Source organism: Ostrinia nubilalis, chromosome 21 (assembly GCF_963855985.1).
Source record: "Ostrinia nubilalis chromosome 21, ilOstNubi1.1, whole genome shotgun sequence".
Lineage (NCBI taxonomy): Eukaryota > Metazoa > Arthropoda > Insecta > Lepidoptera > Crambidae > Ostrinia > Ostrinia nubilalis.
The window spans coordinates 219,535-235,253 of record NC_087108.1 but is presented as its reverse complement, the minus strand read 5'-3'; the positions used below and the strand labels follow the sequence as shown (position 1 = coordinate 235,253).

At 43.5% G+C, this 15,719-nt stretch overlaps 1 protein-coding gene across 1 annotated transcript in view; it reads left to right on the top strand.

Moving 5' to 3' along the window:
• Positions 1 to 10,926, top strand: part of LOC135082403 (O-acyltransferase like protein-like) — a 31,533-nt gene extending 20,607 nt beyond the window's left edge. Inside the window, exons 5-11 of the mRNA XM_063977197.1 lie at positions 4,960 to 5,150; positions 6,081 to 6,253; positions 7,121 to 7,306; positions 7,757 to 7,936; positions 8,345 to 8,495; positions 10,382 to 10,565; positions 10,922 to 10,926. Of these exons, the coding sequence (XP_063833267.1) occupies positions 4,960 to 5,150; positions 6,081 to 6,253; positions 7,121 to 7,306; positions 7,757 to 7,936; positions 8,345 to 8,495; positions 10,382 to 10,565; positions 10,922 to 10,926 (1,070 nt within the window). The remainder of the gene's footprint in view (positions 1 to 4,959; positions 5,151 to 6,080; positions 6,254 to 7,120; positions 7,307 to 7,756; positions 7,937 to 8,344; positions 8,496 to 10,381; positions 10,566 to 10,921) is intronic.
• The last annotated feature ends 4,793 nt before the right edge of the window (positions 10,927 to 15,719 follow it).

Here is a 15,719-nt window from a genome sequence, read left to right as displayed (position 1 = left end):
ACACTTGGAGAAATATTTTAGTAATATGATTTGACCTTTCTGTAGGGGTTAGCTCCCTTACACTTGGTGGTAAGTTAGTATGTTGATGTAGTTAAGTTAGAATGTGGTAGTTGAGTACAAGTAGGATAAGTTGTTTGGGAGCGGAATGTTAAATGAAAGTGTCCGTCACCGATGATCGTGTTTATTGTACTGAAAAATATTACAACAATTGAGTTAAGCGTTGACGGTAAAATGCAGTGTCGGCGAAATATAAAATGTCGAGTGTGCTCGTACACTTTCCTTATATGAGTACATTGGATATAATTAGTATTCTATATTTATCTCAATTCATTTAACTGCAAAAAACAAAATACCGGAAAGGAAGATACCTAACTGAAAATTAAAAAGAGGATTATTAAGGGCCTCCGATAAAACTCGGCGGTTCAGTATCGGTTATGTATGGGCAATAGTTAGTAGCCAGCGGAGGCCCTAAACTCTATAAAAATATGTGTGTTACAGATTACAGGAGGAAAGGAGGTAGTATATTCATTTCGAGGCGGGCAGTACCTACTACCTACCTACTTACTCAAACTGCTAAATAAAAATTCTTTCACCATTAGAATCTTAATTATTTTTGATGAACATAGGCGGTATGAATTTCGCCGGGTCATAATTTACAAACGAAAATTCGTGCGTATGTTTGTATCATATAATATCAGATGCGGACTGCCAGCTCACTTACACTGAACACCCCCGCAATATCAAAATCTATTAAGGCCGGGTAGCAGAGAAAATGGCGAAAATGAGGTTTTCATTTTTCATTTTTGAGGTACTAAACAGTAAAATTAAAGGCTAAGATTTTTATTGGGCATAGTTGAGGATATTTTCTAGGGCTATTAACGGATGGAAACACGATTTGATGAAGTTGACTCGATAGAATATATTCCCAAAGTTACCTCTATTCGTTTTCTATTTATGGTTTTATTTTTAAAATAAGCGATTTGAGGTTCTAAATCTTTTACTAAACTAAAGTTCAGAAATAACTTGAGGGCTTTTAACGGATGAAATTTTTATATTGCGTCTTATTTAGTTACAATGTTAAAAAATGTGGAAAAAATCGTCCATGACGGCTTGGACAATCTCAATCAGTCGCGCGGTGGCGCTTACGGAGGACGGACGCGTGTCAGTTTTTTGGCCGTGACAGTTCGCGATTTGTCAATATTTTTGACAATGATGACTTTGATGAGTTACAGTATAATAATATCAGTGTTACTGGAGAAAGCTTAAATTTTTGATAATTAAGAATTATCAATTTTGTCTACTTATTGAAATTTAAATCGTTGGCATCCTTTTAAACGAAGACTCTACTCATGATACATAGTACATTCCTCAAATATGAGACAAAACCAATGAGTTAAAATTACATTTTAATAGTACCTACATACAATCGTCTTACACTCTTTAGAAGAGCACACTGACACAAATAAATAATAAAAAATACTGTCTAAGGTCTGTAGCTAAAGGTCTAAGCTGTAAGATAGAAGAATCTTCTAGCCAAAAAGATGGCAGATGCAGCAGATGTCAACGGAATTAAAACTGGAGTTCATATGACTCCTTGTAGACTTGAGTCTCTAGAGCGTCCCTTCCTCCACCATGCGTAAGAATGTTTCAAAAATACTGTCTAAGGTCTGTAGCTAAAGGTCTACGCTGCAAGATGGAAGAATCTTCTACCCAAAAAGATGGCAGATGCAGCAGATGTCAACGGATTTAAAACTGGAGTTGATGTGACTCCTTGTAGACTTGAGTGTCTAGAGCGTCCCTTCCTCCACCATGCGTAAGAATTTTCACAAAAATACTGTCTAAGGTCTGTAGCTAAAGGTCTAAGCCGTAAGATAGAAGAATCTTATAGCCAAAAACATGGCAGATGCAGCAGATATCAACGGATTTAAAACTGGAGTTCATGTGTATCGTTGTAGTTTTGAGTCTCTAGAGCAGTGGTTCTTAACCTTTAAGTCATGAGGGACCATTTTACCAAATTTCTGTCTTGTCAGGGATCACCTCATAATCGGTCAAAACCAGTTTGACTGCTGCAAAAATCAGTTAAAAGTGGTTTTGACCAAGGTGTGCAAGTGCACATCGTGGACCACTTGGAATGCCTCCAGGGACCACCAGTGGTCCGCGGACCACCGGTTAAGAACCACTGCTCTAGAGCGTCCCTTCCTCCACCATGCGTAAGAATGTTTCAAAAATACTGTCTAAGGTCTGTAGCTAAAGGTCTAAGCTGCAAGATAAAAGAATATTCTAGCCAATAACTTTAAAACTATAATTTGAACGAATTTTGCTATTAGTGGACAAATTATTTTCTGCTCACTATGGACTAATTGAGAATGTTACTAGGTATGCAAAATCACTTGAAACCTATGTTACAGTTAAGCTTTTACATTTACAAATACATTAGTTTTTATTTCATTCAAAAATACCCAGTAGTTATGATTTTATAGGCATTCAAAGTTCGCTTAAATATTGAGTCCCGCCGACGGTCACGTGACCCCGTGTGACGTACATTCACAGCGTCCGCTCACTAGAAAACGGATATAAACATACTTAAATATTTTATTTTTTGTAAATACAAACTTATTATACATATTAACACCCAGACCCATCACAGAAATTAAAATTGAACCAAACCCAAACTTGATGCGATTGTGTCGTTTTATTGCGAATTACCTTCCAGCTCCATCATTAGACCCCGATTACTATATAGAATTAAAATACTCATCAATACAAAACGAACGAGCCCAAACTCGATGCATTTAAGTCGTTTTTATTATAGAGTTCCTATGGCCACCTTCCAGCTCCATCATCAGATCAGCTCCATGTCATCATAATATTGCATGGTCATCCAAATCACATGTGTTTGCGACATTTCAGCTTAATCGGTTGCCTGGAAGTGGGTCTTAATTCAGCTTGCAAGATTCCACCCATACAAATATGAGCCAGTCGTTGTAATATGACGTCACGCGCATAAAATGGCGGCCGGCCGCCGCCCGCACTTTTAAAATTCAATATCTTGGAAACTAATTGACGTATCGAAATAATTCTTTCACGTGTATTTTTTATTTTTAACAGAGAATACAGAAAGCTAAAAAACAAAATTAGTGAACATTCTTCATTATCTGCTATACTCTCGACTCTCTAAAGCACAACATTTATAAAAATTTTGCTGCGGTAATGCACTCCAGGTAACAGTGTGTGATGCTCATTGCTCATAGTGATTTTCGATACAGAGCCCCGTACATACGTTATACATAAATTATGGAAAGAAAACACCCAGAGCAATACAAATAAATATGTATGCAATTTTAGTATGATATTTTTATTTATTAATAAACAAAAAGACTGAACAAAATTGATGCGTGTACTGATTAATGTAGGTAATTAACCACATGCAAAGCTTTGTGAATTGCAACAACTATAATTTATTATCCAAGCTCTAAATCAGTCTTTCCCAAAGTGGGCGATAACGCCCCCTTGTGGGCGCTGCAGGCTTAAAGGGGGGCGGTAAAAGACCCAGAAAAAAAAATCGGGACGTTGTGTAGAGGCTTGGGAGGCGTCATTTACTAGGAGGTTTCTTAGACACCGACTGAGCACTCGACTCTCGACTACAAATGGGGGCGCTAAAAAGAATTTATTCTCAAAGTGGGCAGTAGACAAAATAAGTTTGGGAACCGCTGCTCTAAATAATCGCTACTACGAGTAACTGATCATAAAATGTTTTTCCAATCGCTCAAGCTCCCGAGGATCTACCGATAGGTCGGGTGACGTAATCTTGAAATTCTTTTAGCCGGCGCGGAACTTCCGGAAGGTCGGGTGACGCCACGCCTCTTTGAACCGTGTTTACTTTGGCAGTTGTATTCTATATTTATTCGATTCTAAAATATATTCCCAAAAATTTTGAAAGTTGTTTTAATTTGTATCACTTGGATATGATTTGTATTAGAAAGTGCTGTGAGTGTGACGCTTGAACGGAAGGAAGTCAACCTAACCTAACCAACTGCGTATTTCTAAACTGCGTATTTCTATACTGTGTAGCCGCGAGAGCTCTTTGGCGCGCTGTCTTCGGCGAAGTATTGCGCGCGCAGATTTTGACAGCGCGAAATACCTACTTTAGCAGAAATACCAAGCCTTAATACTCGTAGACATACTTCACAGATAAGCTTTTAGCTTATTGCAAAAGGCTGCATAGCACAAAATGAGCTATTGAATAGAATCTAGGATAAAAGCGACCAAGGCCTTAAACTGCTGATGGATGACGATCCTTCTTGCAATGTCAATTAGTCATTTGTATACCATTAGCCATCTGTAGTAACGCTTGTTACAAACGTGATGTTCCACTGGACATAGAACATTTCTCATTAATCCTGCAATGAAGCGGACACTATGTTGAAAGCTTTAGGAGCTTTGAAATATACTCGTATTTCTTTGTGTTGTATGCAAATTAAGTACATTACCTACCTAAAAAGTTCGCAAGTCGTAACAGCTTTTTATACTAGCTGTGCTTTGTGAAAGGTCATTATTAATTTAGAAAAATCTGTCAACTTAGGTCCTTTTTCTTATGTTTTCTAATTAATGATGTTCTTGAATGTTTTTGGGGACTGCATGGCGCTCCATACCACTCCAAACTAATTTAAGTTTGTTTAGTTAGTTAGTGCGAGTTGGGTATCTCTCAAAAGAGTTCTTATTAAGTTTCTCCTTTCCGTATCGTCCTTTATTACATAGTCCTGTCCCACAAGTTCATCTTGCGAAGTACGTAAGACTTACGTATTTCTTCGTAAAGTGGCAGCTCTTTGTATAGCATAGCATTTTTTTATTTGACTCGCAAAACTGGATACAATCCATAAATTCAAGTTGCAAGAAAACATTGCAAAAGCATTGAATTATCTACCAAATACAGTGATATAACAGCTACATTTTCCCAAGGTATGAGCTGGGCGCTGTCGTGGTCTTTACGCGAGAGCTGGCGGGCACTGTGCGCGGCGCCGCCGTCGACCGGCGTGGACTTGCAAGCGCTGGACGGTCTGAGAGTCCTAGGACTGCTGTGCTTCGTCATCGAGCACGTGTGCTGGCTGAATACGCTGACCTACATCGTAAATACGCGGCACGTGGAGAAGGTGAGGCGAGCTTGTATCTTGAAAGCGCCGTATGGCTAGTCTATGCTGCTGTCCACAAAGCGTGGAGCTACCGTCGACCGGCGTGGACTTACAAGCACTTGACGGACTGAGAGTCCTCGGGCTGCTGTGCTTCGTCATCGAGCACGTGTGCTGGCTCAACACGCTTACGTACATCGTCAACACGCGCCACGTGGAGCAGGTGAGGCGAGCTTACCCTTTATTTTCTTTTAAAAATCACTTTTCTATTATTTTACAATACAAGCGCCCCGTCATGTTTAGACGCCTCTTCCGTCCATAAAACTGTCAACTGGAGGCGATTCAATAGGGTTGTTTCCTGGGTCAAAAAGCAAGAGTTTTAATTAGTCCGTCAGTTAACTTATCAAAAAATACTCTACACGTATTTTTCACTTTTTCAAACTAATGAAAATTTAAAGAGATAAAGCGCGCCAAAGTTCATAAGAAGAGGCCCGTGACGTCAATGCGTGCATAAAAGTGCCGCACGTTGTGACGTCGTGCGGAACTTCAACGCACCATAACTATGTAATTATTTGTTAGATTGACAAATAAAAATATATGTGTCCAATATTTTTTGATATAAACATAACGGACTAAAAAATTTTTTTTAGGAAACTAGCCTATTGCTATGGTCGGGTTAGAAACGTCGTGCCTGCATAGCTTGGTAATTAAGCACTTTGTGTAACAGGCACACGTCTACATGCAGGGATAACAGGTATATCACTGCGTATAATATGTCTCGAGAAATGTGAGGTCAACAACAATATTCCAGGCCACCAAAAGCGAGGTTTACTGCAGGTTTTCATTGAGAGCTACCATAGGTAACTGTATCTACCCAATAGTCTGGTACGCGAACCCCAAAATTGAATGATCGTAGTGTATTTATAACGCCCATCTCAATTTTATTGTTTCCAGATGCGTTCGGAAACGGACGTGATGCTGGTGTCGAACAGCACGCTGATGGTGCAGGCGTTCTTCCTGATGTCGGCCTTCCTGCTGGCCAACAAGCTGCTGCAGCAGCGCCGCCGCCAGCAGCGCCTGGCCGTCTGCTCCACCATCCTCGACACCATGCTCAACAGGATCGTCAGGTCAGTGGCAACATTAGGGAGAAATGGAGCGCGATATTATCAGTCATCTTCCATCGCGAGTCGCGACCAATCTTTTCGTCACGATATTCGTCTACTTAATGTTCAATGACCACACGCGATCAGCCGGCGTGCAGCGATGGCGATCAATGCATTTAAGTCTGATATCTGATGAGTCCTTACTGAAGTATACTGATTTATTAGTTGTACTGTAACATTTATATTTTAATTAGTGACTGCAACATGGTGTCACATTCAATGTGTTGAGTTAGCTATATTTTAGTTTTAAGTTTTGTACTTTTCGAATCATTAAAGATTGGACATTCAAACCCTACGCATGTCTTTCACTTAACATACCACATGGCGACCCTGCCTAAAGAAACTGAAGATTCAAGAACAACTGGCGAAAATCAACCGGCAAGACTCTAGAAACTACAAGAAAATTGAACAAAATAAATTGAAGAACATTATTAGCTGCATTTGAAAATGGGACACAAGCAAAGCAAAGAAGAAGTTATCATCGCCCAAACTGCCAGCGGCGACGCCCACACGCAAAAAACTTCGGGTCTACAACTTGCTGAAATTCTGGTGATCGCAGTACTCATCATTTTGGTGGTTTCACTCTCATACTACCTCTTCAAAAAATGCCGTCACCAAGCTATGAAAGCATATGAAAGCAAGTAGGTAGGTAGGCAGTAGGTACTATAGGTAGGCCCTTTTCAGGGCAATTTTACACGCCCCAGACTAGCTTGCCCTACCACCACTTCAGAACAACACAATACGCTGTGGTGGTGTGTTATAGTGTCACTTCAGTCGACAGTGTAAGAGTTAACATTGTTCTAGTGTCCATAATAGATCGTTTGATTGCAGGATGAGCCCGACGTACTTCATGGTGGTGTGGTTCGCGTCGAGCTGGTGGGCGCGCGGCGGCGCCGGCCCGCTGTGGGCGCCGCTGGTGGCCGGCGAGGCCGCCGTGTGCCGCCGCAAGTGGTGGACGCACCTGCTGTACCTCAACAACCTGCTGCTGGCCGACGACAAGTGCCTCATACAGACGTGGTGAGCCATTATCATTAGCTCATAATTATAGTCTCTATTGCAGGAAGGAATGGTGACATTCACCAATTCACCAGAGACAAATAGAAAATTTAGAATACACTCCCTACGCTGGCCAGATCTTCATATTCTTCATTTCTTCTGGGAAACGGTGCAGATGCGATTTATGATGAAAACCTCTTTCCATCTCTTCCTCCTCTTTCCGTCTGGATGAGATTGACATCGATGAGGGATCGATGTTAGTCGGAAGTACAAGGAGGACTCAGATAATTTTGTGAACATTGTATGATCAATTGTAATGTGACACTGTAACTCCCGGATATTACAGAACACCACCGATTTATCACTCTTATAGCAGCTAAAGAAAAGTCCCAATCCCGATCTTTTCTAATCCATTGGTTCTTTGTAAAATATTATTTCTGTAAGTGTAAGCCATCTTATCTTCCTCGGCAGGTACCTGGCCGCGGATATGCAGCTGTACCTATGCGCGCTGCTGCTGACGCTAGCGCTGTGGCGGCTGCGGCGCGCGGCGCTGCTGGTGCTGGGCGCCTTGCTGGTGGCGGTGGTACTGGCTACGGGCGCCGCCGCCTACGCCTGGCATCTCGTGCCCACCTTCGTGCTGCACAGGCCTGAGTGAGTAATCCTCTTGAATTCCTAAATGCATTTTTTTTTACTGCTGCCAGTATCTTCCAGACAGGTTGCTTGCTCCCGGAAAACTAGTCATCTTTCACCGGTGGATTTATTATGAAAAGCAAGCTGTAGATCTTGACTACTAAACAAGAGAAATTGCAGTGGTGGGCACAAGCTATGGGACTTGTTCCGAGTCAGTATCCTCTTATACCTTATTATGACTAAACCAGTCCCAGTCAGGTTACAAGGAAAAATGATATTAGTTAGACTTCGAGTTACCTATATTTTTTGGAACCAATGCATGTCTCTATAACGAATTAGTATTAGTGTGACTTGAGAAGATCACTCGTGCGGTAAAGCAAGATCATCCCTAATATTTTCATCAACCGAGCATTTTCTGTCTTTTTGCAGGGCCGTACGCGCTCTCTACAGCGGGGACTTATCCTTCAACCTGCTGTACCAGTCGCCGCTGGGCAACGCGCCCGGCGCGCTGGCGGGGCTGCTGCTGGCGCACCTGCACCACGCGCTGCTGGACGCCAACGTGCGGCTTAGCGACTACAGGGTACGGCTGACTGGCAGAAAATGCCACTTGGCATTAAGTCCTTATAAGAAGGCTCAAGGTCACCCAAAGGGCGATGGAGCGGGCCATGCTTGTAGTTTCCCTGCGTGATCGAATCAGAAATTCAGTCCAGCAGTGGACGTCATTTGGCTGAAACGAACGAACGATTAAGTCCGCCACTGTACAGTTTTATGTGCAAAAGTATAAATAAATAAATAGCGGCCTGCATCCAGTGCCTTCCTGCTGCCTTTATGAAGTCGCTACGCTGCGCTTGCCGGTACGTGGCCTCCACTCCAGAAACTTGCTGCCCCATCGGCGGTCATTTCTGCGTACTATGCGCCCAGCCCATTGCCACTTCAGCTTCATATTAGACTTAGGTATAACATGGTCTATTGGGATTGACAAGCTGATGTATGTCCACTAGTGTCCGACCGAATGTTCGGTTTCGGTTTCGTTTTCGGTTGAGTTTCGGTAAAAACACGAGTTTCGGTTTAGTTTCGTTTTCGGCGGCAAACTTGCCGAAACTACGACCGAAACCGAATGTGCATTCGGGAGTTTCCGCACTGTTATCGGTCATGTTCAGCGCGTTGAATGAGTGAATAATTTATTTATTTATTTCTCTTACAACATTTAGGAAAAACATTTCGTATAATATAGATATCTGTTAAACTATACATTAGCATTGTGAGAGCTGGTGCCTATTGTAGATTTTAAGAAAATCTGTATTACAGATTTTGATGATGATGATGATGATGATTATGAATCCGATCAGAGCCAATGTCGTGATTCGCTCGCTTGTTTGTTTGCTGTTAGTTTTGTTTTGTTGTGGTGGCGAGTTTTCGAGTGATTTATTTTAAATTTGGTAAGTTTTATCTCGTTTTATGTCGTTATAACATAAGAGCGGGTAGTAAACATAAAAAAAATATTCAATATGACTGATAAAAGTATAATCAAGTTTAATCTAATTAAATTTTATTTTTTGGTTCGCAAATGCCATATGTAAACAAACATTAGTTAGGTAGTTAGTAATGACTATAGTGCATTTCATGGTGATAATTTATGGATTCAGAGTTTCAAAGTTCATTTTAGTATTTATCACCAAGGTATCCAAGTGGCAAGTACCTACACCTAGATACTAACTTACGTACTACCAATTTTGTTTTGAGAAAAGACCCGACCAAGGGACGGGTTATGTAGATGTCCTGAATATTGCGAGTAATTAAAAAAATCTAGACTATAAATCCTTCTTTTTCTTTTTTAATAGGTACATAATTTGACACCTTTTAGAGTAAAGAGAAAACAATAAAGACTGCCTGACTACAATAACGTTTTCTTTATTTAATTTTTTCCCTCAAAATATGAGCCTTGTAAGGAAGTTTCGGTTTCGGTTTCGGTTTCGGCCGAAATAGACACCGTTGCCGAAATTCGTTTTCGGTTTCGGTTTCGGTCGTAAAACTAGTTTCGGTCGGACACTAATGTCCACCGCTTGGTGTATGTCTATATGCAACTATAACGTCACGCTCTCAATGCGTCATGTCTCAACGAATCAATGTGTCCCCGAGCACGCAGGAGGATTTAATGAATGCTGCTGACGCCACTCTTTTGTGGCGGAGTTTTGGGCTGACACTGTATATAGTCTGGTCCGTGAGCACGTAGAATTTTGTCCAATGACCCCAAGCTACCCCCCATCCTTATCGTTCGCGCGTAATTATGTTGCTATCGCGCTCGCACACTCACTGCGGGTGCCAGTCGCACAGTCGCGGCAGCAATATAATTACGCGCGAGCGATAAGGATGGGTAGCTAGGGGTCATTGGACAAAATTCTACGTGCTCACGGACCGGGCTTTAGGTTTTGTTGTCGACACGATAAGAATTTGTCCCCTGTGCAGTGGTTCCGCTGGGCGGCGTGGTGGGCGCCGTGGCTGGCGCTGTGGTGGGTGGCGCTGTCGCCCAAGCTGCTGGGCGCCGGGCCACCCGCGCGCGCCGCCGCCGCCGCGTTAGCTGCGGGCGAGCGAGCCGTCTTTGCGATCTTCGTGGCCACTGCGCTCTTGGGGGCCATGCATGGTGTGAAATGTAAGTATGACCACCGTAGATATATTGCTCGTTTTCTAATAAGTAGGTAGGTATACCTACTTAGACGAAGCGAACATCTATTCCCAGTTGTCACCGCGACAAATGAGAAAAATAAACAAGGAATAGGGCTTACTTTACCGTATTTGGTCTACGCATTAATGTCGCGTATGGCGACGAGGGCATTTCACGCAACTTTTTAACTGGCACTTTGCCTTAGCTTCATTCTAGACATTTTAATGAAACGACGAAGATAAAATCGCATCGCGTCAGTGAATTAATACATCGCATTTCAGTAGAGTACGCAATCCAAAAGATCAGTTTTCTCAAGCTTGAGGTTAATCAACTTTCTTGGCCAGCGTAGGCGTCAGGTATTCTCAAAAAATCACGATAAAAAACTGTTTTGGTCCACAGCTCCAGTGCGCACGGTGCTGTCGTGGCGCGGCTGGGCGGTGCTGGCGCGGCTGTCGTTCGGCGCGCTGCTGCTGCACATGATCATCAACAAGTCGCTGCTGGCCGCGCAGCTGGCTCCTACGCACCTCGACCGCACCACCGCGGTGAGTGCACCCACCGGCCTGGGGTATACAGAGGGATGCAGTCCTGTTGTGTTGTCCCCGCTAGGGGAGCCAACAGGATTTCGAAATCCTTCTTAAATGTTTTAAAAATATATGGCTTTTAAATAATGTTTGCCAGGGGGGACAACAGTCCCCAAATCATTGAATAAAAATCCAGTCCCTAGCCAGGGGGGACAACAGGACTGCACCTTACAGGGGGTGGACAAAATGTCTCCTAACCGTGAGAGGTAGCGTTCAATCTATGTGCCGCTGAAATGTTGCTCAGTCGTTCTTGTCTTGCCCCGCGAGAGAGCATACATCTAATACACCTCGACTGCACCACCGTGGTGAGTGCACCCACCGGCCCAGGGTATACAGGGGACGAAATGTCCCCTAACCGTGAGGAGTATTGCTCAATCTATGTTCCGTTGAAACGTTGCTCTTCTTCGTCGCTACACTCTTGCCTGAGTGGTCGTGGTCGTCACACCCGCTCCGGTGGCAAGCCTCACAATTCGTCGCCATTCCTCCTACACTGCAGCCTTTCTTGTGCACTTGTGGGGTGGACCATTGAGTGCGGTTTTGACCTGGTCAGGCCAGCGCATGGGAGGCCTGCCGCGCGCTCTTGTGCCCTCTACCTTTCCCTGCACAACAAGTCGTTCAACAGAAACGTTGCTCACTTGTTCTCATCTTGCCACGCGAGAGAGCATATATCCAATACGCGCCCACACACCTCGACCGCACCACCGTGGTGGTGAGTGCATCCATCGGCCCAGGGTACACAGGGGACCAAATGTCCCCCAACCGTGAGGGAGGAGTAGCGCTCAATTCATGTGCCGCTGAAATGTTGCTCAGTTGTTCTCATCTTGCCACGCGAGAGAGCATACACCTAATATGCGCCCATGCACCTCGACCGCACCACTCCGTGGTGAGCGCACCCACCTCGGTCGAATATGCAAGGAGCAAAATGTCTAACAACCGTGAGCTGTAACGCTCAATATATGTGACGCTCAAACGTTGGTCAGTTGCTCTCATCTTTTTTTTATTTTATTTACACTTTTGCACATACAATTGTACAGTGGCGGACTTAATGCCAGGTGGCATTATCTGCCAGTCAACCACAGGTCGAGTAGAGAGACTAAGGCGGTGCAATAAATATGACGTTTAATTAATATACTTACATAGCATTAGATAAAATAAATAACATAAGAATACATATTAATATAATAGACATACATCTAAATACATAAACATAATAATAATATTGGCGTACACAAAACACATGTCAGAGATAAGAAAAAAGTTTTAGTCTTTAAAATAATTGCGCAGAGCCTTTTTAAATGTAAATTTGGAGGTTGCTTTTCGCAAATTCGCCGGAAGGCCGTTCCAGAGCCGTACTGCTGAGACTGAGAAGGAGTCAGACATGAAGCCGGAGGTGTGGCGAGGGGTGACAAGTTGAAGAGTCTGACTAGAGCGAAGATTTCTGTTGTGAGTAGAATGAAGGTACTGGAACCTCTCTTTTAGATAAGGTGGAGAGTCAGGATTGAAGAGAATTGAGTGAAGCATACAGAGAGAACGAATGTTTCTACGCTGTCTAATGGGAAGCCATCCAAGCTGTGAGCGAAAAGACGAGATGTGGTCAAACTTGCGGAGGCCGAAAATAAATCTGATGCAGTTGTTCAGGAGGCGGTCCAACTTGTTCAGGAGTTCCTGTGAGAAGTCCGTACAACATATGTCACCATAATCAATGATAGGCAGGATCAGGGACCGCACAAGCAAGGTCTTTGTGCTGGAGGGTAGAAAGTTTTTGAAGCGGTACAGTGCCCGCAGTGTACCAATCACCTTTCTGCTGGTTTCCTTGACATGCTGAGACCAACTCAGAGTGCTATCAATGACGAGTCCAAGATTTTTCACACACGGAGAATAGTTAACGACAACTCCGTCAAAGACAACACTAGGAGCCGATCCCAGATCCAATTTAGCCAGTTGCCTAGAGCCCCCCAGCACTATCGCCTGACACTTGCCAGGATTGACCCTTACTCCGAACCTACCCGACCAATCTGCAATACTGCGAAGGTCTGAATTTAGCTGCGAGACTGCATCAGAAATATTAGAGGGGTCAGCTTGTACGTAGAGTTGGAGGTCGTCAGCGTAGAGATGAAAGGACGAAGAAAGGTGAGAAGTTAGGATGTTAATGAAGACAGAAAAAAGGATGGGTGAGAGTATACCTCCTTGAGGCACGCCGGTTGCAAGATCTCTCCATTCCGAGCATGTTCGACCGACTCGCACCGCCTGTCTCCGACCGCAGAGATAAGATGAGAACCATTCCGCAGCCGATGGAGAGACTCCAAGGTGGGATAGAATGGCAAGAAGGATGTCATGGTCCACCGTGTTGAAAGCGTTTGAGAAGTCTATTAAGACTAGTACAGTAACCCGTGACTCCTCCATGCCAGCCCTGACATCATCCACTATTTTTAGGAGTGCAGTTGTAGTGCTATGTCCTGGGCGGAAGCCAGACTGAAATTGGCTAAGGAGACGGTTTTCGAGAACAAATTTTGAAAATTGTTTGTGAGCTGCCGCTTCAAGAACTTTAGAAAGAAAGGGTAGAATGGAGATAGGACGAAATTGGTTTAAGGTGGTAGGGTTGGAGAGTTTGGGCAACGGAATGACATGAGCCAGACGCCAAGCGGAAGGGAAACACCCACTGTCAAAGGAGGAGTTAATGACATGGGTGATGACAGGAAGTAAGTTATCCAGGATCATGAGTATCATCGCTCTACTAACCTCATCCGGGCCTACAGCTTTCGATTTAATAGAGAGGATGATCTTTTTGGTCTCATCAACGGTGACAGGGGAGAATGAAAAGGAGCTATGTGTGGAAATAGGAAGAGAGTTTAAATAGGAGATCGTAGAGAGCTTAGTAGTGACGTCCAAAAGAGTGGCCGAGGAGAAGTGTATATTCAGCTCGTTGGGAGTGAAAGTTGAGGAAGGAGTAATACAAGATGCCTTGCCAAGACCAAGTGATTTTAAAAATTTCCAGACGTCAGAACTAGAAGAGGAGAGCACGTTATCATGGAAATAACGGCGTTTCGCTGCTCTAGTTAAGTTGTTGCAACGGTTCCTGGCACGTTTGTACGCGCTCCACCTATCACTAGATCGATTATCCTTAAAGCTGCGGAATGCCCGATCACGTTTCGCTGTGTCTTCTTCTTCCATACGAGAGATCGAGTTTCCCGACTGACGAACTTTAAGATGACTGGCCGACTGCGTCCCTCTTTGAATCTCCCGAGCCTATGACATGTAGAGATGGAGGCCGAAGCGATGTTGGGGAGTCCAAGATTATCCTTCAGTAACGTCAGGGTGGCTGACAGTGGGTCTTCATTGTCAACTTCGGGTACACCGATGACGAGTAGAAATTTACTGCGGTGCCTTGCCTCGATGCCGTCCACGACCTTGCTGACCTCCTGAATTTGCCGTCTCAGAAGATCCACAACACCCAGCGTGTGCTCACGGAACGTGTAGAACTCGCGGGACAGGGACTTCAAGTTCTCAGATTGAGCTGGAGATGATGCCTTTGTGGCTTGGAGGTGTGCTTCAAACTCGGCCATCCTCTTCATGAGCGACTGCTCGAGTGCGTGCTGGGTTTCAACAATGCTCCCAAGGCTGTCCATGATAAAGTGCAGCTGACTCGATTCGTTTGTGCAGTAGAGTGAATGTGTGAAACAGTCGCCGGCAGGTATGTGCACTTATTTCACCAAATACACATTAGATAACTTTCACTCCAATATATCTTGTAAAGCGAAGTGTTATGAGTATTTATTGGTGGAATTTGTTTAGAAAATATCCTTTTTACTATTTTTAAAATAGTTTTTTCTGGGGAGCTGATGTGTACGTGTTTGCCGACTACCGCCGAAAAAAAAAGATCATCTTGCCACGCAAGACGCGAGCGAGCATACGTCTAATATTGTTTTTCGGTCATTTCAAGTTAGCGCCAAAGTCAATTCCTGAAAAGCACACAATCCTTTGGTGCCAGATGAAACCAAAGTAGGCTCTGTAGATTCAAACAAGAAAGGCAGCGGAAAAGCGAACAATTTATTCAGCGGTCCATTCCACAATTTCCAGAGAAGACCGTCCCTAACCAGCCCTTCTTAAATAGTGTAGTCAGAGTTCATGTTCATTCACCCTGTAGAACCGAAATGAACAGAAATATCTGCGCTAGCACGAGACAGTTTGCCGTCCAGCACTAGCTGTATGAATTTTTTTGTAACTTGGCAACTGATTGCAGATACTGCAATGGTTCATCTCTGCTGTGGATGAAGTATTGCAGCCTTCAAATGTAGTTTAAAGAAGTTTATTTTCAATGACCAGATATCCGGTGTTTGAGTAGCTTTAAAGTAATGTTTGTAGATATTATTATTGTTATTATTTTCTGCCTGCTTCACACACACTCACACTAATACACTCATAGTACACAACACGCTCACATGCTCACCTAAGAGAGTACAATGCGCCAGAAAAGTCTAGGTATTTTTTAAGCAATAAAGAGTAGATTTTATTTCATATTGTTAAGTGTTACATTTTGATGTAAAAGTTTATTAATGTTTAT